General features: G+C 25.2%; 5 protein-coding genes across 5 annotated transcripts; 1 reads left to right on the plus strand and 4 right to left on the minus strand.

The window, feature by feature from the left end:
• Positions 1–311: 311 nt before the first annotated feature.
• MKS88_001951 (ubiquitin fusion degradation protein 1) lies at positions 312–2,893 on the minus strand (the record flags this gene model as incomplete). Its single annotated transcript, XM_067214923.1, has 9 exons — positions 312–394; positions 645–756; positions 971–1,073; positions 1,400–1,493; positions 1,653–1,782; positions 1,970–2,037; positions 2,243–2,348; positions 2,457–2,599; positions 2,845–2,893. The coding sequence occupies 9 exons, from the start codon at positions 2,891–2,893 to the stop codon at positions 312–314; spliced, it is 888 nt and encodes a 295-aa protein (XP_067074252.1).
• A 1,897-nt stretch (positions 2,894–4,790) lies between these two features.
• On the minus strand, positions 4,791–5,453 carry MKS88_001952 (methyltransferase; the record flags this gene model as incomplete). The annotated part of the gene is made up of 1 exon (XM_067214924.1): positions 4,791–5,453. The coding sequence occupies one exon, from the start codon at positions 5,451–5,453 to the stop codon at positions 4,791–4,793; it is 663 nt and encodes a 220-aa protein (XP_067074253.1).
• A 2,433-nt stretch (positions 5,454–7,886) lies between these two features.
• MKS88_001953 (RNA-binding protein musashi) lies at positions 7,887–8,885 on the minus strand (the record flags this gene model as incomplete). Its single annotated transcript, XM_067214925.1, has 1 exon — positions 7,887–8,885. The coding sequence occupies one exon, from the start codon at positions 8,883–8,885 to the stop codon at positions 7,887–7,889; it is 999 nt and encodes a 332-aa protein (XP_067074254.1).
• An 8,349-nt stretch (positions 8,886–17,234) lies between these two features.
• Positions 17,235–18,047, plus strand: MKS88_001954 (zinc finger protein; the record flags this gene model as incomplete). Its single annotated transcript, XM_067214926.1, has 1 exon — positions 17,235–18,047. The coding sequence occupies one exon, from the start codon at positions 17,235–17,237 to the stop codon at positions 18,045–18,047; it is 813 nt and encodes a 270-aa protein (XP_067074255.1).
• A 429-nt stretch (positions 18,048–18,476) lies between these two features.
• Positions 18,477–24,326, minus strand: MKS88_001955 (merozoite organizing protein; the record flags this gene model as incomplete). The annotated part of the gene is made up of 1 exon (XM_067214927.1): positions 18,477–24,326. One exon carries the CDS (start codon positions 24,324–24,326, stop codon positions 18,477–18,479), a length of 5,850 nt encoding a protein of 1,949 aa, XP_067074256.1.
• Between the last annotated feature and the right edge of the window lie 577 nt (positions 24,327–24,903).

Here is a 24,903-nt window from a genome sequence, read left to right on the forward strand (position 1 = left end):
TGTATAATTCGAATATGTGTATAATTCGAATATGTGTATAATTCGAATATGTATATAATTCTTAAATGTATATATATATATATATATATATATATATATATAACAAAACAAAACAGTGCTAATATACAACCTTTTATGAGATTTTTACAAAATAAATAAACTTGAAAAAGTTACAGTTAAAAACATAAGCATGACGGTAACAGGAGGATTTGGAAATTCAAATACGGTTGGGAGCTAAGAATGGGGAAAAAAAATTTTTTTAAACGATCAAATATAGTTGTAGTTGTAGTTGCAGTTGTAGCTGTTTCCTTTTATGTATTATATTTTTCCTTTACGAAATCAAAAACCACATCCGCATCTTGTATAGAAGCCACTTCAACATTTTTCTTTTTTTCTGCAAAAATGGAAAGCGGAAACAAGAAACACGTTATGTATGTGTGTAGGCTGTGCACATATATATATATAGATATAGATAAATAGATAGATAAATAGATAGATAAATAGATAGATAAATAGATAGATATATCTATAGATAGATACAAAACGCGAACGAGCAAACGGGATGTATATATGATGAAATCTCAAATCGTTATGTGCTCTTTGCACCTAGATTTGCCAATCCCTTTATAATTTTAATTCCTTACCAGTGTCAAGTCTAATAATGTCAAAATAGTAGTCAAAGGAGTCGTAGTTAATACGTATTGTGCTGTTTTTTGTAAGGCAAGAATAGTACCTTAACTTCTCTTCTAATTTTTTCTATCAATAAGATGTATTAAGTAGAAAAAAAAAAAAAATAAATAAAATAAAATAAATGCGTAATTCGTGAATACTACAATTCGATAATTATTTAAATATTTTAATTATAATTATAATGTTAATTATAGTTACATTTTTATTTTGTTATATCATATTGTATTACATTATATCATATTATATTATTTATTTTTTTTTTTTTTTTTCCTTTTTTAACTTTTGGCTCGCTCATTTCAAAGAACTTTTTATGGTGTGGCTGCAAAATAACACTGGAGGCTGTGTCCAATTTTACGAATCTTAGTCTTACTACGTCGAAGCAGCTAAAAAATAATATATATATATAAATATAATAAAATATAATGAAATATAATGAAATATAATAAAATATAATAAAATATAATGAAATATAATGAAATATAATAAAATATAATGAAATATAATGAAATATAATGAAATATAATAAAATATAATGAAATATAATAAAATATAATGAAATATAATAAAATATAATGAAATATAATAGAATAAAAATTTCACAGTAATAAAAAGAAATAATGGTGAAAAGAAAATACATAAATAAATTATCTAAATTTCAAGCGCCTTCTATTTTTATATATTTATTGTTTTATCCATTTTCCTGCCTAACTTCAGCTGCAACGATTTCATAACCCAAGTTGGCAAAAAGATAAAATTTTTTTTTGCTTTGAAATCCAAAACGTTGATGAAAACCCTGTCTAGTTCTATAAAGGAAGCATAAAAGGTTAGAAAAAAAAAAGAGACAAAATGAACAGATGAATAAAAATGAACAAAACAGAATGAAGAAAACAAAAGGAAATAGTCTTTTATAAGACAGAGTCAACAGCCTTTCCCTCCATCCTTTCACACTTCTTCTCACTTACTGTTAATATTTTGGTACTCACACAGCTTGTTTACATCGAGCATGCTCATATTTTGATAAATTAATTTTTTTTTTATATCAACTTTTTCGATGACAAAATTCCAAGGAACTTCAATATGTTTATTAAGTAGCTGCATAGATAAATGTAAACAAAAGAGATGAAGTAACAAAAGAGATGAAGTAACAAAAGAGATGAAGTAACAAAAGAGCGTTTATTCAAACCCATGTGCAAATGATCTGTACTATATTGTCTATAACAATGTGTGCACATATAACACAAAATTATGTAACTCTTTTTTTCTTTTTTTTTAATTTTACTAGATCGTATATAAATAAAGGTAAGGAGGCTTTATCACTATGCTGAATATTGTTATGGCAAAATGTACCTAAATCATTTTAGTAAGTTTCAAGAATGCAATAAAATAAATAAATATATGAAAAAAAAAAAAAATTTTGATAAGCTCACATAATTCCTCTACGTGTACATGTTTATTTATACGTATTTCAATTGGTCAGTATATGATTTATGTGCACATTCCACAAGTGCATACATGGGAAGGTACTATACAAAATTTACAAAAACGTACTTACCATCGAACGGGTTAAATTTATCGCTAAGTGGTAGGGAGATCAAATAAAACTCATTCTTGTCATTTAATAAATTTAAATTGTTTATATCATTTACATATGTTAAAAGCTACAAATTGAATATAAAAGAAAAAACAAAAAAAAAAAATTTTATCATTGCGTCAGATATCGATAACATATATTGTGTGTACAGCTTCTTCCACATTTTAAGATTAACTTTTGTCTTATATATAGTCTTAATAGTGTAATTCTTCATTCTTGTAAAAATGGATAAATAAGGCTTGCATCTACGAATGTTATGCTTTGCCGATATGTAAGATATGTTATTTGTAGCTGCATTTTTCGAGTCAACACTGGTGTCTATACTCAGAAAAAAAAAAAAAAAAAAAAAAAAAAAAAAGGAAAAAATGAAGAATTAATAAAGTGGATAAGGAAAAGAAAAAAAATAAGAAAAAGAAAAAAGTACGAATGAACATTTTGTAGTTTCATCAGACTTTGAAAAAAAATAAAAAAATAAAAACATCCCATTCCAAATTCTCTCAAACAACATTTCTTTTTCTTTCACATAATTAATCTTTCATCCTTTTGCGCTTAAAATAACATACTCATAGTAAATGCAAAAGTTAGAAGGACACATAAAATAATTTTAATCATCTTAGGGCGTTCGAAAAAGGTAAACCACACTTAATATGTTGTATTATACTATATCGTGTTGTACTATATCGTGTTGTACTTTATCGTGTTGTACTTTATCGTGTTGTACTGTATTGTATTTTACTGTGTCATAATCAGTTGTATTTTTTTTTTTCCCTTTTTTGGTCCATTATGTTTACTAAGGAGTATTAATTATAGCTATACGTAAAATTCAAATAATACATCTTCTAACAAATTGTTAGCTTATCGTTCATTAAAATGTACGAACGATTTTTATTTGAAAGAGATTAAAATTATCTTCTTTTTGAAAGTATGCGGTATATTCGTGTTATGCAAAAAGAGCCATTAAAAAAGCTCTCCTTAAGGTTATAAAAAATAATAGAAACGACAAAAAAGAATAAAATAAAAAAAAAAAATAAATAAAAAAAATGTTTATAAAAAGTTAAGAAATAGTGAAAAGAACATGACTAAATCATGAAGAAAAAGATGAAAGATAAAATGAGAGAACAAAAAAATAAATGTAATAAAGAAAAAATACTAATAAAACTCATATGCTTACATAATATAGGTACATACATTGAAGGAGAAACATAAATACATAAACTAAATGAACTGCATGAAATACATAAACTACATGAACTGCATGAAATACATAAACTACATGAACTGCATGAAATACATAAACTACATGAACTGCATGAAATACATAAAATATATGAAACGCATGAATGACCTGAGTTAACTTAAAACGTGAAATGTTAACCTTTTTTTTTCATCTATAAGGCCGAACGTAACACTCATATATATATATATATATATATATATATATATACATATATGCACACATAATATTTTATGTGTGCACAACTGTCATTTGAGGATTCACACTTTTAGTAGAATTATTTTTTTATCTTTTTGTCGGTTAAACTGAACATAAAAAATAGGAAAAGGAAATTAAACAGGCGCCTGCTTTTTCAATTTTTTAATTTTTTGTGTTGTATTTAATTATACTTTTTTTTATTGAAAAATTCCGTAACATGTAGAGTTTCCTCTTTTCAAATAATTTGTGAAGCACATATATTTACGTAAAAAAATACTTTTCGCGGCTTTCTATATTTTTATAAATACGCTTGTTTTGTTTTGTTTGCACACTGTTTCGAACAATTTCAGTTCAAAAAAAGAACGACTCGCAAATAAGGAAACGAATCGGAAAAAGTAAAAAAAAAAAAAAGGAAAAAATAAAAAGAAAAAATAAAAAGAAAAAATAAAAAGAAAAAATTAAAGAATTAAAAAAAAATTACAAAAAAAAAAATGAACAAATGAACAAAAAATCAACAAAAAATGAACAAAAAATCAACAACGTTAATTCTTCCCATCAAAACGTAAACATCTGATTTTAATTTTTTCATTTTATCATTACTTTACTGTTGCTACACCATTACTTTATTATTACATTATCGATGTTTTATCAGTAGAGCAATTACAGGAATAAACATCTGAAGTACTATAAATTACATGAACGACTCATGTAGACACAATTATATTTCACACAATGATGTAAGGAATAATTACAAGAATGTACAAACGAATCCTTTTTGATATGCCTTATTTTTTTGTTTCATTTAGTCCTACCAAGCTATCAATTCGCTGATTATTTAGAAACATGTGCATGTATTTAGATTTATGTACACATATATACATGTTCGAATATTTACTAACACGTTCACGTATATACAAATGCATATGGGTCCTTTCTCCAAATTCAGCATTCTATTCATTTTGCTAAGGAAAAAATGACAAATAACATACCGTTCCAAAATGCTATTAATAATATAGTATTAAGGAATTCCTAACTTGTACAGCTTAAAATATTTCCATAAAATTTGGGTTTCAAAAGTTAGGAACATTTAAAAATCAATGTAGTAATAATCTGACCGCTTCTTCCCGAAAATGTTATGGATTCATAGAATATTTCATCCATTAAAGATAATTTAAATTTTGAGCAGCTCTTGTTGAAGTTGTTAATAATATATAATATTTCCTCCTTACATGCGTTACATGATGTAATACATAAAAGTGTATGCCATCGAAAGAAAAATGATATTTGTTTAAAATATTCATTCTGTTTATTATTCATAAAAAATATATCAAATGTTCCCTTATCATTTAATAATTTATAGTCATTCATTAATTTCGAATTTTTATTTAACTCCTTTTCAATATTACAAATATCTAACACTTGTACATATATATTGTTCGCATTATTAATATTAAACCATTTTTTGGCTAACTCTATAGCACTATTTGAAAAATCAAAACCATATAAATTTAAAAAACCTCTATTATATAATTTATGTAAGAATAATCCATTTCCACAGCCTATATCAAGTATTGATATACTCTTTTTTTCTTTAAAATTTTTGTCAATCCAATTAATTATTTTATCACAATTTTCCTCAAACCATTCTTCTAATTCAATATTTGACTCTTCGTAATTTTCCAATTCATTTTTATAAACTTCTTCCCAGTAGCTCAATTTATGTAACTTGGATGGAGTCATTTTCACTTTGCAATTTATTTGTTTTCTTATTTTTTTCCCCTTTCTTTTGATGTAGTGTAAAATTATTGTTGATATATTTTGTTTTGTCAAACATTCTCGTATTTTAATTTCATGTGCTTTATGTGGATACAATTTTTTTTTTCTTTTTCTTTTTTTTTTTCTTTTTCTTTTTTTTTTTTCTTAAATGTTATTCTTTAGATATATCCAAGCTCTAGGGCGCTTTAACACATTTGCCTAAGTTAGTAGCTTGTAATAGTAATTGTTTTTCTCTCTTTAAATTATTATTTTTTTTTTTAATATTTTATCCTTCTTCCCGCCTTGTGTTGGGAAAAAAAGTGTATGTATGCACGCAAGGAGGCATTCATGGCGGTATGCATGTACGTACATAGATGTATATGCATATGTATAACGTTGTAACATTTCAATGAAAAAAATTTTCTGCAACTTGTATGCCTATCCATTTTTTTTATTTTATTTTATTTTATTCTATTTTAATTTTTCCCCTTTGTCATATAGACATTCATAGCTGCTACTTCTTTTCTCTCTTCCTTTTTTTTTTTTCCCATATGTAATAAAAAATTTATGAAAGTAAAATAAAAAAGTGAAATAAAAAAGTGAAAAAAAAAAGAAAAAAAAAAAAAGAGGTCTCTGCTTCTAACTTACATTACAGCCATCTTGTGTGGATAGGTGTAAAATTTTACATTTTATTTTGTTTTGCAATTTTTTTTTTTCATTCATTTTTGTGTTTTAAAGAATTACCGAAAATTACTAATAATTTAGTAATTATTATAATATAGTAAGTTAGGCATGGTGTAAAGAAAAAATGTAAGCAATTTTTGTTAAATTTTAAAATGTTTGCTTTTATTTAGCAAAAGGGAAAAAAGGAAAAACTAAGTTTACATATAATAGCTTACATATGTATACTGATGTGATAACAAATTATCAAAATGTGTAAATGTTCTTTTTTATCTTTTCGTTTTTTTATTTATTTATTATTTTTTTCCACCATCCACCCCAGCAATTATAAATATATTATAACAATATATTATAGATAAATCAAAACATATAATGATGTTCTAACTTTTTAACCGTTTTCTATGTATAAAATGAAAAAAAAAAAATGTTCATGTAATGATATTAATTCATTGGAAAATATCATTTAATGATCTTTTTTTTTCTTTTTCTTTTTTATAGTATTGAAAGAACAAGTAATTCATATTATAATTTGTTTTGTAGTATAATAACTGTTTTGATATCTTTGCAAAAATATGGGGTTGAAAATATATTTAAAACATGATACTAATAAAAAGGCTATTTAATTTTATTATGTTCATAACGAAAAACATATGTTGACATAGAAATGTTGCACAAACAGATTTTTATTTTATGTACATGTTCATATATATATATATATATATATATATATAATATATGTGTACAATAAATAAAAGCATGTATCAATAACCTTATATATATATACATACATATATATATATATATATAATATATATATATAATATATATATATATATATATATATATATATGTTACAACTTATAACATGTAACAAAATTCTTTTTTTTATGCATTTTTCCTGTTATATGTCAAAATTATTTATTATAAAAACAAGTTTTATTTTATATTAACGTTTTTTGTTTATGCATATACATATAATATGTAGACCCTATTGACATATTATGTACACAATATATATATATAATACATATATATGTATATACATAAAGACACAAATATATACATGCTTATATATATACATGTGCATACTGTTTGCTTATATAAGTGTGTATACATATATATAGGCAAATACTTACAAAAAAAAAAAAATTAAAATAATAAATAAAGGGGTTAATAAGTAGACAAAAAGAAAAATTAAGAACAAGGTAAAAAAAAAAAAAAAAAAAAAAAAAAAAAAAAAATAAAGTGAGCATATTTTGAAAATAATAAATGATGAAAAATTATTAAAAAAAAAAGGTATTATGTAATTAAACATACATATATACAACATATACATATATATACAACATATACATATATATACAACATATACATATATATACAACATATACATATATATACAACATATACATATATATACAACATATACATATATATACAACATATACATACATATACATATATATACAACATATACATACATATACATATATATACAACATATACATATATATACATATATATATACATATATATATACATATATACGTATACATACATATGTGCAGGCTCATGCACATTCAATACATAATATATATAAAATTAAGGCAAAAATATCAAATAATTATAGCTAAAATAGCAATTAAATAAATATATGGATTTTTATATTTTCAAATATATCAAAAAAAAAAAAAAAAAAATGATAAAAAAGAATGAAAATGAAAGAAAAAAAAAAGTTTAATATCTTGGATTGTTATAGAAGGCATTAAAAGAATCCATATTACCTGGATAGTTCAGCTGATACCCCTGTGGAACATTCGTATATACATTTGGAACAAATGATACCGGATAATTAAAAGTATTTGGCGAATCATTATCGTGATGATACACTGGTGCTCTTCTAACAAAATTGTTACGATTATTCATATTGTTTTTTTGATAATAATTATAATTTTGATTTTTTTTTATATAATTTTGATTGTTCTGATATTTTTTATAATTCTGGGACACAGCAAAATGTAAGAAAACTACTCTATTATCAATAATGCGTTCAGGTTGTTGCATAACTTTAAAAGCTTCTTTTGGTGAAGAAAAGGTTAAAAAACCATAACCTTTTGATTTTCCTTCATTATCATGTATTATAACACATTCTTCCAATTTACCATACTTTTCAAAAATATCTCGTAATGTACCAACATTCGTTTTTTGAGATAAATTTCGAACAAATAATTTATTTTGATAATGATCTGTAAAAGGGTCAGCTACTAAACGTACCTGTAATTCTTTGTTATCTAATGTATGACTACTTTTTAGGCATTTCTGAACAGATTCGACATATTTAAATGTAACAAAACCATAACCTTTCGATCTACCTTCTTTTTCCCTAACTATTATACCATCTTCAATTTCACCAAAAGCTTCAAAATATTTTAAAAATTGGTCATCTCTTGTACTAAATGGAATATTTCTGATCATTAGCCTTCTTGTTGAAGGTGATGACGCTACTGCTTCGTTACACTTTTCACGTATATCTTGATGAGTTAAAGCGCATGTAGCTAATATATCTATTAACTGTTCTTTAGATAATGGTGCAATTAATCGTCTTAATTTTTCTACTTCTGATTCATCTTCTTTTAAAACTTTTTCATTCGAATTATGTTCAACACTTTTTTTATCCTGTGATGAATGTGAATTTGATCTCATTGAGTTGTAGTTTACGTTTTCTTCTGATGTCATTTTGCTGCTTCTTTCTTACTTATCTTTGTTCTATATATATGTTCGTTTATACGTATACACATATATACATATTACGGTATATATGTATGTGTATATGTATACGTATATGTATATGTATATATATATATATATATATATAATAATATAAATTATAGTATAACGTGATATAATGTAGGGTAACAATACAGTATGATATAGTTAAGTACAATTTAATTTAATTTTTTTATTTTTTAAATAAAATGAGATAAAATTAATTAAAAGGATATAAAATTATATGCAATAATGTGTGTTATATTTTTATATAGCAGTAACGGAAAACAAAAAAGTTTAAATTTTCACCAATTTACCCCTTATAAAAAAATCTTGTTATATCTTCTATTCCTTTTAATTTAATTCATGTTTTACGCAAACAGCATACAATTAATTTTGAATATTCATACATGTATACATGTATATATATACATATATATATATATATATATATATATATAACCTTTGAAGTGTATATTACGTATATCTAGGTAAGCATAGGCACCTAAACACGTAAATGTACGCAAGGTACAAATATTTACATATGTACGTATATAAACATATGTATATATACATATATGTATATATATATATGAGTATGTGTGTACATATATTTACATATGACATACCACATAAACATATGTGTATACACAATAAATGTTGCAATATGTGGAACAAGGACAAAATGTTAAAAATATTAATTGTAAACTAAATTATGTAAGAAAACCTCCTTTATATCTTCATATGTAATAATCGTGTACGTCAAAAAAAAGAAAAAAAAACCGAAAAATAAAGAAATGAAAAGTAATGAACAGATCAAAAACAACTATTCGTAACTACTATCTTACTCTAGTTACTAATTATGTAAATTATGAATTGCTCATAAAATATTATGCATATATGTATAATACGTATTCGCTAGCACACCTTTATACAAAATTATACTTATATATATATATATCTTTATTACTTATACAAAACAGACTGCAAATTCCTTTCAAACGTTTTTATTTTTTTACCTTTAAAAAAACTAATTATGGGTAAACATAATAAAATAAGTTAATATATATATATATATATATATATATATATATGTACATAAATAATATCTGGTTAATGAACAAAAAGTTCGTTAAAAAAAAAAAAATAAAGTTTTTATATTCAAGTATTAAAATTTTTTCTATAATTAAATTTAAAAAAAGAAAAAATGACGAAGAGAAAAATATTTCAAATAAGTTCGAAAAATTCTTAAACAAAAACTAATCGCAGTTAATATGATGTCACGTTCAATTCGTTTTTTTCTTAAAGTTTCTAGAAAAAACTCTCAAATACAATAATATATATATATATATATACATACAATAATATATTTAATACGGTTATTTACTTATATACAATAAAGCGTTCAAGTAATTCTAAAAAAATCGTTTTAAAAATAAAGTATAAATTACAAAAAAAGAATTATTAATACTTTCATTTCACTTTTTAGTAATATAATTTCAAAAAAGTACAAACATTTTCTTCTATAATAACAACAAAATATTTTAAAAGATATGGAAATAAAAAAAATTTATATAAATATATAATACATATAAAATATTTATTGCACATTACAATTTTTTTTTTTTTTTTTGGTTTTTGCTCATCAATTTTATATATACAATTACGCTTATAATATATATAAATATTATATATGTAATATATATATATAAATAATATATATATAAATATATATATAAATAAAATATATATATATAACATATATATATGTAAATTATATATATATTTATAAAATATTACTTTATTATTTAGGTGTAATAAAATGAATGTTTATATCTACATGTTTTTCTTTTCCTTTATTAATTATAGTAGTTGCATGTTTTATTATTTTTCCTTTTTTAATAGCAGTTACATGTTTTATTACTTTCCCTTTTTTTAATAGTGCTTGCATGTTTTAGTTTTAGTTTGTTTTTGTTTTTTTCTTCGGTGTATTATAAATACATATAAAACTAAATTATTATTATAAAAATAAAAATTATATACTATATTCCAAGATTTTTAAATGGAAAAAAAAAAAAATAAAATAATAAAGAATTACCAATATTTCTAATATTATTAATTTTTCCATCTTTATTTTTTTAAACAAAAAAAAAGAAGAGTTATATATATATATATATATGTATATAACATATTTTATGTACAAATAAAAAATTAGTCAAAATAGAAATTTTATTACATTTTTATACGTTTTTTTTTTTTTGGTTAAAATTTTAGAAATTGATTTTTTTTTAATTTTTTTTTAATTTTTTTTATATAAAAAAAAGAGTAAATTCATTAAGAGATAATAAAATTTTAAAGTAAATAAATTAATCGAATTATATTTTGAATATTATATAAAATAAGGGAAGCAAAATGCCATTGTAATAATAAAAGCTTAATATGTATAATATATATATATATATGTACTTATATGGGTATATATATATGTGTGTAAGAAGAAAGCTTATGAGCAAAAGATATATCTTATGTAATGAGTTAATACCAAGTGACACATTCCCCTTATTCAGAACAATTTTGTTTGTTAAAATTTTCCCACGCTATTAAAAAGAAAAAAAGAGAAAAAACATGAAAAAAAAAAAAAAAAGACATGAAAAGACCCCTTAATTGCATGCGGATAATTTTTTTTATTTTTTAATTTTTATACGTAAATTAATGCTTTAAAGCAAAAAAAAAAAAAAAAATATATTGATAAAGCATAATAATGTGATACATGAAATAGGCACTATGAGCATGAAGGTAAAAAATAGAAGGGGTTTTATCCTTAATGGAACAAAGATGTTTAATTATTAATAATAAATAGTATATGCACTAAATTAATATTCATATTTTTTTATATTTTTAAAATTATATTGGGCTATGAATGTTAACAACGGCGTTTTTTCGGGTTGTCCTTTTCTTTACGTATGTGCAAATCCATTGCCCTTATTAGTCATTTTATATTTATGTGTACGTATATATATATATACATACATATATATATATATATATATATATATATGTATGTATTATATATATACACGCTTAAGTGCACATATGTGTGTGCGTATGTCATTTTTTTCCTGCGCTAATATAGAAAAGCTATATAAAAAATGTACATTCACAACATAGGCTATAAAAAAGAACTAGAATTAAATGGTTCAATTGCCTATTATTTCTGCACTCATGAGGCCTTTTTTTTTTTAACTCAACATTTGTAGGAATATCGTTTTCATGAACGCTCTAAAGAAAAAAAAACCAAAAAAAAAATTAAGAATTATATTCATATATGCATACATATATATATATATATATATATATATATATACTTATGTGTGTATGCTTATTATGATTTATTAAATATATATGCCTCTTTTGGCAAATATTTAAATTTATACAGGACGAGTCGTACCATACACAAATGAGTATCTTATATATATTTTGTATATATATAAGTATTTTGTATGTATATATATTTACATGAACTTTTTAGGCTATTGTGTGTGCAAGTGTATTCTCTTTATAAGAAGGGTAAGCATATGAACACGCAGAAAAAAAAAAAAAAAATAATACTATGTTTCTGTTATGTATACATAACAAGAAAACTAAAAAAATTGGTCTGTTAAAACTGTTTTGTTTGTTTAATTTCGCACACAGCTTATTTTTGAACACATTTCGTAAATAAAATAGTTTTTAATCTATAAGCAAAAAAAAAAAAAAAAAAAAAAAAAAAACTCAATGATATAAGGTTATAGTTCAAAAAAAATAATCAAATGATTGTAACGTATTTACCGTTTTTTCCTTTTCCTTATTCTTTTTTTTTTTTTTATTTTGGAATGTAATTTATACTGTAAGTTAAGGAATAAACAATTTTCCTTTATAATTTTGTTTTAACAAAAACTTAGCTTTGTGTTTACAGTGACCAAATAAAAGCAATAATACAGATGAAATAAATTAGCAGCATAAATGTTTTTTATGGGCTTAAAAAAAATACGCTAAAATTGTATTATATGTACAAATTGAAGCTAAAATGATAAAGCGTAATTTTAATATAATTAACATGTGTTTTTTTGTGCATTCCTTTCATCGTATGTATTTTAACGTAAATATATATATGTATATTTGTGCTTATATACGTATGTATATAAGTATGTATATTTGTGTGTATGTACATATGTACATAAGTATGTATATTTGTGTGTATATACATATGTACATAAGTATGTATATTTGTGTGTGTACACATATGTATATAAGTATGTATATTTGTGTGTATATACATATGTATATAAGTACGTATATTTGTGTGTGTATATGTATGCATATACGTGTGTATATAATAGTGTTTACATGTACAAAGGTTCACGCGAAATATAAGAAACGTTTTATCACCAAGTTTATCGTGAAATCTTAAACGTCGACATATGAAAAGGCGTAACCTTCTCGTAACTTATGTTGTCATTGAAGTACTTATGCAGGAAGAGTAAACACAAATTAAAAAGGAACTGTTTCGTAATAATTATGTACTGTTCAGGATATTCTTTTTTTTAACCATAAATCCTTTTTCTTTTTTCAAATGGATATACACACTGTCGTGGTTTAAAGTTTTAAAAAAATAATAAGGCCACATAATATTATTCTATATTCATCTTCAAAAGATGAATGTAATAATTGAAGAAAAAAGCATTTTCATACCTACAGCGTTTTGTTCTCTTATACGCTTTTTCCCGGGTGAACGACATACATATAAACATATATGTTAAATTATGAAGCCAAATAATCCTAACAAAATATATTACTGTAAAAATTTTGCAAAATGGGTCATTCCATTTGGTAAATAACTACTTTGTTTAATTAGTATATGTAATGCCCACATATAATATATTTATATGCACAAACAATATATCGTAAAAAAGATGTAAAAATTAATTTTTTAGTACACCCACAAATGTTATTTACCTGTGCTCTTCTCATATTGGTAAAAAGCCACGCACATATATAATTTTCGAAAAGTTGGCAACCTGCTATTATATATTGCAGGGCGAAATAATATTTTAATGTTGTTTCCTAAATGGAGATTAATAGGCTTCGTCATATATGCACAAAGCATACGCGCTCATACATATACGTATATATATACAAAAACATGTATATATATATATATATATAATATACATGTAGTTGCCTGTAGAAATAGGTAATTGTTGAAAAACGAAATTTTCTTATTTATTCGGGCTTTGTATTCTAACCTATCTTTTTGTTAAAAAAAAAAAATTCCTTTTTTAAAGCGTAATGTAAATATAAAAATGAACATATATTTCATGCCATAAATGTTTTTATTAACAAACAAGAATTTCTAAAATTTTCCCATTCTTTGATTATATACTCATATATTTTTACATATATAAACATATACATATATATAATATATATATTTATACCAATTTGAATTGAAAGCGCTTTTTTTTCATTTCTTTTTAAATAATGGGATCTCTCACTTATATTTTTCTACTTAATCTGTTAAATGTCGTAAAAATGGGAAGAAAAAAAAAAAAAATTTTCATAACATTACAATTAATCATTAAGCACTTAAACAATTTTTTTATTCTTCACAACAAATTAAATATGCACATATATTTAAAATGTGCTATATAGCTACGTTTATGAGCATGATTCGTATACATATATAGTAACATACATATATTATATATATATATGTATATATAAAATTACGCGCATGTTCACGTCACTATAACCCATCTTTGCGAAATAATTTTTTTGATCTTTTGCAAAAAAAAATTGTTTAAAAAAAATCCTATTAAAATTGTATACGTATGTAAACATATAGAAATAATAGAAGAATAATTTTTTTATGATATTAAACACTTAAAAAAATAAAAAGATACTATATTTACTTTTTACAGGAAATAATCTTTTTTATTTTTCCTTTTTAAAAAAATGCATAGCATTAACAGTGTAGCCTATGTAAATATATATATATATGTACATACATGAGAGTATACGTATAAATATGCATACGTATGTATATATAATATATATGCATATATATAAGTAAAATTCATACTTAAATATTCGCGCATGAACTAAACTTTTTTTTGTTTTTATTTTTGCTTTTGTTATCACATTTTCTCCTTTTCAAAAATGTTTTTGTTAAATAACACGAATGAGGAATCCCCCAAAGAAATATTGCTAAACGAGTTGAAGTATAAAGTTAGGGTTTTAGCAGGCATTGTATTTGTCATTAGGTCAGTTCCAATGGTCATTAGTTTATTTAGCAAGAGAGCAGATTGAAAAGGGGGTAAAAAAAAAAAAAATATAGGAGAAAAAGGAAAAAAATTAAAAAAAAGAAATTAAAGCTATATAACATAAAGTAAACAAAATAAAGCTGCAGCTCTGAGGCTACATATTACGGCATAATGGTAAAATGAACGTATACACAAAAGTAGATAGATACCACTGTACTGTTTACCATACTTATATGTATACGTATTTATATATATGTATATAGCTACATGCCCTTTTAATAAAATTTTAGGTAAAAAGTGTATGCGTAAATTTATACATTTATATGTGTTTATTTGTTTATACATTTGAAATGAAAGATGAATGCTGAGAAAAGGTATGTTATTATATCTAAGTGAAAGCAAGAAGACTTAAATATATGCGCATAATTCTATATAACATGCATTTATTTTAACGAGATTGTTAAAAAGTTGCATTGAAAATGGAGTAAAAAGTACGTTAAAAACAGCGTTAATAATAATGTTAAAATAGCGCTAAAAATTACGTAAAAATAGCGTAAAAATTACGTAAAATTAGCGTAAAAATTACGTAAAATTAGCGTAAAAATTACGTAAAATTAGCGCTAAAAATTATGTAAAATTAGCGCTAAAAATTACGTAAAATTAGAGTTAAAAATAACATTCATGCACTTCAGTTACATATAGGCTTTTTTTAAAGAGTAGACGAAGGGGGACAATCAAGTGTTTATGTTCAATACATTTTTATAATTCATACGGTATTTATTTTATCGTCATGTGCATTTTTATATTTTACCTTCACGTATATACATAATACATATGTAACAGTTGCATGAGAAAAGATATATATAAAAATATTTCCACTATTTTTATGATTTTTTTTTTTTTTTTTTCATATTGTGTTTACCGCCATAATTATATTTTTTAATAAAACCCGAAAGGAGAGAAAAAAAAAAAAAAAAAAAAAAAAAAAAAAAAAAAAAAAAAAAAAAAAAAAAAAAAAAAGAAAAAAAACAAAAAAAGGAAAAACAAAAAAACAGAAAAACAGAAAAACAGAAAAACGGAAAAACGGAAAAACGGAAAAACTGAGAAATAAAAGTGAAAAAACAAATTAGAAAAACAAAACAGAAAATATTAATTTTAATTTTGTGAGAATATTGTACATAAATAATTATGCAAATTTGTTATAATTTTTTTTTGAATATTAATTTATTCTGATTTTTATAATATATTAATTTGTAAATATATTACATGAATATGTTTTATATATATATATAAACATTTATTTAAACGAATTTTATATATACAATAAATACAGGGAATCAATACTGCAACGTGTAGCAACTCCTTTTTTTGTTTTTCTCTATATTTGACCTTTAACTTTTAACAGTAAATTAAGAATGAGTATTTTACTGGTGAAATTATTTTGAACTAAATTGTTTTTTTTAAATGCAATTTTGAATTGTTTGTATTTTTAAGTAAAGATATGCAAAAGTAACGTAGGTTAACAGATTTATTCCCAAAAAAGATACAAATTGATGACACAAAATTATGAACGAGTTAATATAAAAATGGGAAGTGTACATGCAAAAGCACAATAATGTAAAAACAAATTGCGCTTTTTCACAGCACGCGTGTGCAAGTGTATTTTACATATTTGCATTTTCACAAATATATATATTACGTATGTATGCCTGTATATACGTACATGTGCATATATATTTATGCATAGAAACATAATTAGCTCATCCATTCCAATGTATACACAAAAAAATTGAGTTTAGACGGCATATTAATTACAGAAGTTTAGCTTAACTGTTATCCATATACAGTAATTTTGCCTATCCTTCAAGATAAGTATATAAACGCGCGCACATTTATATGCCCTATATATGTATATATTTATGCACGTATATATGTATGTATCACTTTATGTTCATGTGCATGTACAAAACGCATAGTAAGACGAGTACCGTTGCCGCTGTTTCTAGAAATCGTTACGATGGATGATTATGAATGCAATTACAGATACGACCTAGAAAATTATAGCAGTAACTTTGGTGAGAATATTATGTGTTACAATGAATCAAATTATGTTAATGGAAATAGGGAGTACAATAATTTTGAAAATGACTTCTGTTTCTTTGGTGATACTATAGAAGAAGATAGTAAAGAAGAAAAAGATTGTGAATATATAAATACAAAAAGTAATCAGAATAATTTAAAAATTTCAAAGGAATTAAGTATCTCTCCTAATAATAATAGCTCAAATTTTAAGAAAAGAAAAGTTATTAATGATTCTTCTCATAAAGGCAATAAAAAATTAAAAAAAAATGACCTGTGTATAGTTTGTATGCAAAACGAGAGAAAGTATAAATTTACATGCTGCTATGAATATTATTGTTCAGTACCCTGTTTCAATAAGCACAATCAGAAAGAGTGTTTGGACCAGAGAAGGAAAAAACTGTGCATGTTACAGGTAGAAAGTATGAATGGGGATTCTACGTCGACTCCTACTGCTACTCTTGCTGCGACAACTTATAGTAATAACGATAATTTTTTTTTTTCCTATTATGAACAAAATGAGCAGTCCCCATGTCCAGATTATATACAGAGTGAATGCCTTACTAACGAGCAAAAGCACAAATTAAAGGAAGACCTAGCTTTAAAACTACTCCTAAAAAACAATTACGTGCGTTCAGTTTTTAAACAGTTTTCCTTATCAAATGACAAGATCTCTTATCTCTCCCATTACATAAATGATCCCACAGTTGTGCAAGTGATTGACCAAATAATGAAGACGATCGAAAGTTAATCCACAGAAAAGGGGTAAAGAAGCGCGTAAATGAAGGAGCAGGTAGTCAGATATATAGGAAAATGGACAGATGCGTAAATAAGACAGAGGCCCATAAATGCCAAGCGTGACTCATATCTGTCTGCATGTGCAAGCACATTTGCGTATTCATTAAATTTTTATTTGTTAATTTTTTTTTTTTTTTTTATTTTAAATGCGCGTTTTTAAATTAGAAATAAATAAAAAAAAAAAAAAGAAATACGCGCACTTGTAAACATAAGTCTTTACATACATTTTTGCGTCTATTAAAAACATTTCTTTTTCTTTAAATAAGTTTTTTATAATCAAAGCAAAATGGAATATATAAAATAAAATAAACAAAAAAGACACAAATAACGAAGGAAAAATACGATGAACACATATTACGAAACTAGTGAAATATTATTAGCACTACTTCGAAACGACATTTGTGTAGCTTGTCCTTTTCAACTTGTTCAATCTCTTAAATGCCATGGCGGTTGAGTCATTACTATTGAAACTGCTACAACTGCTATTGTCATCATTGAGATCTGCGTAATTTTTTGCACTTTCATAATCATTTAGACTAGATGAAGAAGGCTCATTTTCTGGGCTGTCTTCACTTGAGGTTATATTTAATTTCTCTAACATATGTTTGATATCAGTATTGTTATTATTAGTAGTAGTATTAACATAGTCATGATGATCATTTTTCTTTTCCGCATTTTTGATATGTTCCCCACTATCACCTACATATGTGGAATAATCTTTATCGTGATATAACACCGTTTCATCGCTATTTCTTGTAGTAAAGTTAAGCGCATGGTTATTATTCATAACACTATTATCATTGGGAATCGATTTAATATGTGTCTTATTTTTATTAATATAATTTTCATCTCTGTCCATACAACTATTACGGCTAATATCGAGTAGACTATCATTGGCATCAGCAAATTCTTCCAGTATGTTTTTAACCTGTGCATTATTATAGCCATCACTTTCGTTACTCCGTCTAGCTGTATTTTTAACGAGTCCCTTGTAGTTTGCACTGCCGCCATTCCGCCACAAGTCTGTATTAGCTTCACCCCGTTGCAAGCCTACACTAACCTCACTAGCGCGCAAGCTTGCATAGTTACAATTATTATTATTGTTAATACTGTCAATATTGTTAACTCTGTCAATATTGTTAACTCTGTCAATATTGTTAACTCTGTCAGTATTAACTCTGTCAGTATTAACTCTGTCAATATTGTTAACTCTGTCAATATTGTTAACTCTGTCACTATTGTTAACTCTGTCAATATTGTTAACTCTGTCAATATTGTTAATATTGCTAATACTGTTACAGTTTATCTGGTCGAGGATCTCTTGCTTGGTCATCTCCCCTTCATTATCTATACCCCTCGGAATTAAAGGATACGAAAAGCTCCTGGAAGGTAGTGTTCCGATATAATTAGCGTAATCCTCGATGATTTCCTCGTAGATATATTCCTCCTTTAATTCCTCTATCTCCTTTACATTGAGCAAATTCCCTCCATTTGTACGACTACTGCTTTGAGTTTGTTTTTCATTTTCGATATCATTTTCATTTTCCTTTTTTTTTCCATTTTCGTCTTCTTTACCCTGGATCTCCCCCTCGTTTCCGTTTCTCACGATATACCCCTTTTTAATAAAGTAACTTTTAATTTCTTCAATTTTTTTGTCTATACATTCTTTAATCATTTCACAGTATCTTATTTCATTTTTTGACTTAATGATATCAGGAGAATGCATAGAAAAATTTATTAAGACGTAGAATATTTTCAAATCTTTAATGGTTGTATTTACATTGGTAAGTATGCTCTTAAGAAATATGGTAAAAGTTTTATGTTCACCTTCTTCTTTATTATTTTGGAACTTTTCCATTTCTTTTTCAAATTCCTTTTCATACTCCTTTTCTATTTCTCTATCTATTTGTTCCTTTTTATCATTTTGTATATCTTCTGTGTTTGTTTTTTTCTTCCTCCCTCTTTTTTTTATATCCTTATTTTCGTAGGATTTGTTTTTTTCAAAATTTTTTAAATCGTTCAAATCATGAAAAAGATATATTTGAATAATTTTAAAAACAAGCTCTATAATCTTAGACTTGTTTGTTAGAGCTACTCCTTTTTCTATTATAATTAAAAGGATCCACTTAATATACTTTACAAAATTAGCGACTAAGAATTGAATATTTGCCTTATGTAATATAGTGAAAATCATAAATGTTAAGATATTCGTAAAATTAATGGTTTTGAGTTTATATTTTAAAACCCCTTCACACGTTTTCAAAATTACTTCTTCAAGAGTATAATGAAAGACTAGTAAGTTCGTTTCACTCATAGAAGGATACATAGAAAAGACAGAGAATAAAAATAATTTGTCATGGGAATTAATATTTGTAATAGTGCATGTGCTAATTTTCTTAAAATCTTGAACACAATTATATGTTGATGGTGAAATTAGAAAGCACATTTCAAATAAAGCCCTTAATCTGTTTGATGAAATCTTCATTAATTTATATATTTCTTCATTAGACAGTTTGTAGATATAATTTCCTAAATATTCAGTCAGCAATAATTTACAAAAAACTCTTAAACATATTGATTGGATGTATTTACTTGTATTTATTGTACCCATTAGATAATTCCATATATTTTCAACAGCATATATTATTAGTTCATCATTATATAAATTAGGATGAGTCATTAAAAGATCACCTAACACACATATATATATCTCACATCTTAATGTATTTATTTCTAACTTTTCTAGTAGTACTTTATATTCATACCATGCGTTCTGATTAGTGGCAAAGTAATTCAACAAACATTCATTTGGTGGATTGTAGTCATAAAATATATAACTACTAATACCATCATCCTCCTCATTATTATTACATTTATAAGTATTACCACTGTTAATATTACTATTACTATTATAATTTTCAGCTTTCCCGTAATTCCCCTCTTCATTTGATATATTCCTGTTACCAATCTGCCCCTTATCACCTACTACTACCAAATCAATATTTGCTTTACTATAAATACTAGGATACACATTCGAATGAATACGCTCAATATGTAAAAGACAATTATTTAAAACTTCACATGTATCTACAATTGCAGTTTTGTATGCATAAATTTGCTTCTTCAACTCATCATCATTACTGATAAACATACACCAGTTTCCTAAACATTTAGAAACAATGATATCATAAAATTGATCTTCTATTTCCTTATCATCCCATTCTGGCATAATAGAACAACAGAAATTTAATGCTGGTAATAATAATTCATTTGGAAATTCCCTAAGTGCCGAGTCGAAAGAACAATGAGATTTACTTTTACATAAGAAACATTCTAATATGAATAATATACGAAGCCACCTCCTTTTTAGCTCAAGTCGAAGCAAACTAAGCATAGTTATTTGTTTTAAAAATATTTCTGTGTGCAATCGTATCTGTTCGTGGAACGCTGAAATGGTGGTGGATTCATCATTGCCATATGTTTCGATGTTGTTGATACTCCCTCCGTTTTTTGTTCCGTCTCCTGACCAAACCTCATCCATGTGTGGGGCAGATGCATCCACAGGCGTAGTAGCCTCGTACCCACACGGAACAGTCTCATTTCCCCTTTCCTTTTCCATCTCAGTTAGATCCTTGATCTTGGCCTCAGTGACATCCAACTTATGCTGCATTTTCTTGCACAAAACTAATAAATGCTCAATGGATAAGGTATTTAAATTTTTTTTTCTTATTATGTCAAATATTGTATCATTTTCTACATTCATTATGTTGTTAAACACTAAAGTTAAAGGATTCTTATCCTGCTTCTCATTTCTCATTATATTTTTATTTAGTTTTTTTTCCTCCTCCATTAAGTTAATATTCGTATGTATAAATTCATTTTCATTTTCTGTATTTTCAAATGGCTCTTTTATATCAGATATAATACTTAGTATTTGATTGGTTAAGTTAATTTCTATATCATTTCTATCATCATTTTTGTTTTTAATATATATCATTTGTCTTAATAACTCTAAACAAGCATATATATAACTATTACTTAACCAATATGCACATGTCACATGCCCCTTTTGCAGTTTGTAATAATTTACACCGGTATTATTCAACATACATTTAATGATAACTTCCCTCAATGGGCCTCTTAACAAGACTGTTGAACAACATTGTAATATTTTATCCACCTGATATGTCTCTATGATATCCAAGTATTTGCATATGAGCAATAAATTTTTAATGTTGCATATGTAATTGTAGTTTTCGTTTATGTTATCTTCATTTATCAGCACGCTCTCCAGAGTGTTTGCGTCATCATTCGCATTTCCACTTGTGCTATTTCCACCTCTACTACTAGTGTTTGAGCCATCATATCGAACGGACTTGTCTACTCCCTCTAGGGGTAACTTGCTCACCTTTACTGTACTATAGTATATGCACTTATCACAGTACTCGTCATCAAAAATAGAGCTTTCTATAAACTTCTTTTTCCTTTGTTCTTCCAATGTTTTCATGTCGATCTTATTTTTGCCACATGAACAAAACAAGTTCTGATTGTCCGCTTGATCAGTTTCATTATTCTCAACACAGTTGATATAATTCTTTCTGTTGTAGTATAATTTTTCATTAAATTTACTAAGGTGCAAATAATAATAAATACAGTTAATTACTTGTAACGCGTCGATTTTTTCCTTCTCTTGCTCGTCCGAAAAATGTTGAACATATACCCTCAGAATATATAGCTCTGCAGCATTCAGAGAAAATAAATTGTTTATGCAGTAGTTAAACCACACGTCGTTGTAGGGGCTCTCATCAACGTTATCGTTAGCACTCACATTCATGTTATAGTCACCTGTGTCCTTTGTGTTACTGCTCAAATTGTAGTTAACACTGTCTTTCTCTATATAATTATCTCTATCATGTGCATTATCCTTTATGTTTGCACAGGTATCGTGGACCCCATATTTTACTTGCTCATCCTCATCCACGAAACCAATCTGTTCAGAGCCCTTTTTGATATCAGTAAAATCTATGGATACATTTCTTATAATCCCTTTTCTAATATGAGTCAAATGAACTTTACATATTTGTTCTACTATGATATCATTATCTATATCACTATTTATAAGGTGTAACAATAAATTTTCAATTTTATCATCAAACATTTGAACCCAGTGGATGATCATGCTATAGCAGCTTTCTCTTACTGACTTGTCTTTATCATTTAGTCCACAAAGTAATAACTCAAATTTCATATCCGAGGGTATATAAAAATAAAAATTTTTTAATTTTTCATATACACTTACTCGTACATTATGATTTATATCATTTATTCTAACTAAAAAATTTTTTAGAACTATTAAATATTCATATGTATTATTATTAGTGTTGGTACTATTCGTTGTGGTAGTAGTAGCAGTATTATTCATATTTACATTACTGTCTTCTACACACATTGATATATTTTTTATAGCATTAATTCGGACAACATTATGAGAGTCGTCTAAACATTTCAAGTAACTAGCTCTTGTATTAAAATCTTGAAAGGGCTCTAGTATATTCAAACATAACACTCGAATATTATGATCCTTATCATTTAGTAAGGATAAAAATATATTCACATGTTTTTTGCATAATTTATTTGAAACATCAATTTGTAATGCACATGCTTTTTTAACTAATGCTTTTATAATTTTACATAAATTTATTCGTTGTTTCTTGTCTTTAAGAAATATATTATCTAATAATCTATTCCACAATTTTGTAACGAGTTCATATTCTTGATTGCTATTAGTGTTATCACTATAGTTCGTACATTTCTTTTTTTTTTTTCTACTACTCTCACATAGTAATATATCACAGTAATATAATATATCAAATAAGAAGTCCATAATATTATTAAAATTTTCATCCTTAGCATTACTTTTTATAATCTTTAAAAGAACCCTTGAGCATAATTCATATATACAGTATTCGTTGATATATCTCTTATATTCAATATCATATATATTACCTTTTATTATATTTTTTAATATATCTTTTATATAGGAAAATCCGGTTTCACTATCGTATTTATTTGTATACACATAATGTATTGTTCTTATGATATTTTTTATGTGAATATTTTCATTTCGAATTTTTAAGTTCATCAAGTTAGGCACACTACGGTCATTTGCTCCTTTCAATCTCTCTTCTTGATTTCTTTCATTCGTCTTTTTCAGCTTATACGATTTCATCATTTTGCCTCATTTTTTTCTCGAACGAAAAGTAGTGCAATTTTTCGACTCAATAAAACTGCGATTGCGATGGTGATTGTGTCTGTGAATGCTTATAAACTAGTGGCCATGAGAACAAGCAGATATATATGTATATATATATATGCACACGTACATGCACATATATACGCACGTGTATAGGTACATCTATAAGTACAAATAAATACGCTATAACACAACTACTTCACGCTTATTCTACTGCACATCCTTTCATCGTTGCCCCTTTGGGCGTTACCTTTAATTATCATGTATGGTAAAAACAAGAGCAAACTTCGATTTGAATTACAAAAAAGGGTAAAAAAACAAATATAACATACTAGGAGCCAGCATATACGCAAATATATTTATGTACATATATATGTGTATAAATCTATGCGTACATTCCAGCGGAGTTCTAAATGCATTTAAGCTAAATTATTTTACACATTTTCAGTATAGTACAGGGGGGATAAGAAAAGGCCCCTACAATTTCGTAGTACGGCAAAAAATTAGCGCATTTAAATATATACATGTAAATATATATATATATGTATATATATTC

Source organism: Plasmodium brasilianum, chromosome 7 (assembly GCF_023973825.1).
Source record: "Plasmodium brasilianum strain Bolivian I chromosome 7, whole genome shotgun sequence".
Taxonomy (NCBI): domain Eukaryota; phylum Apicomplexa; class Aconoidasida; order Haemosporida; family Plasmodiidae; genus Plasmodium; species Plasmodium brasilianum.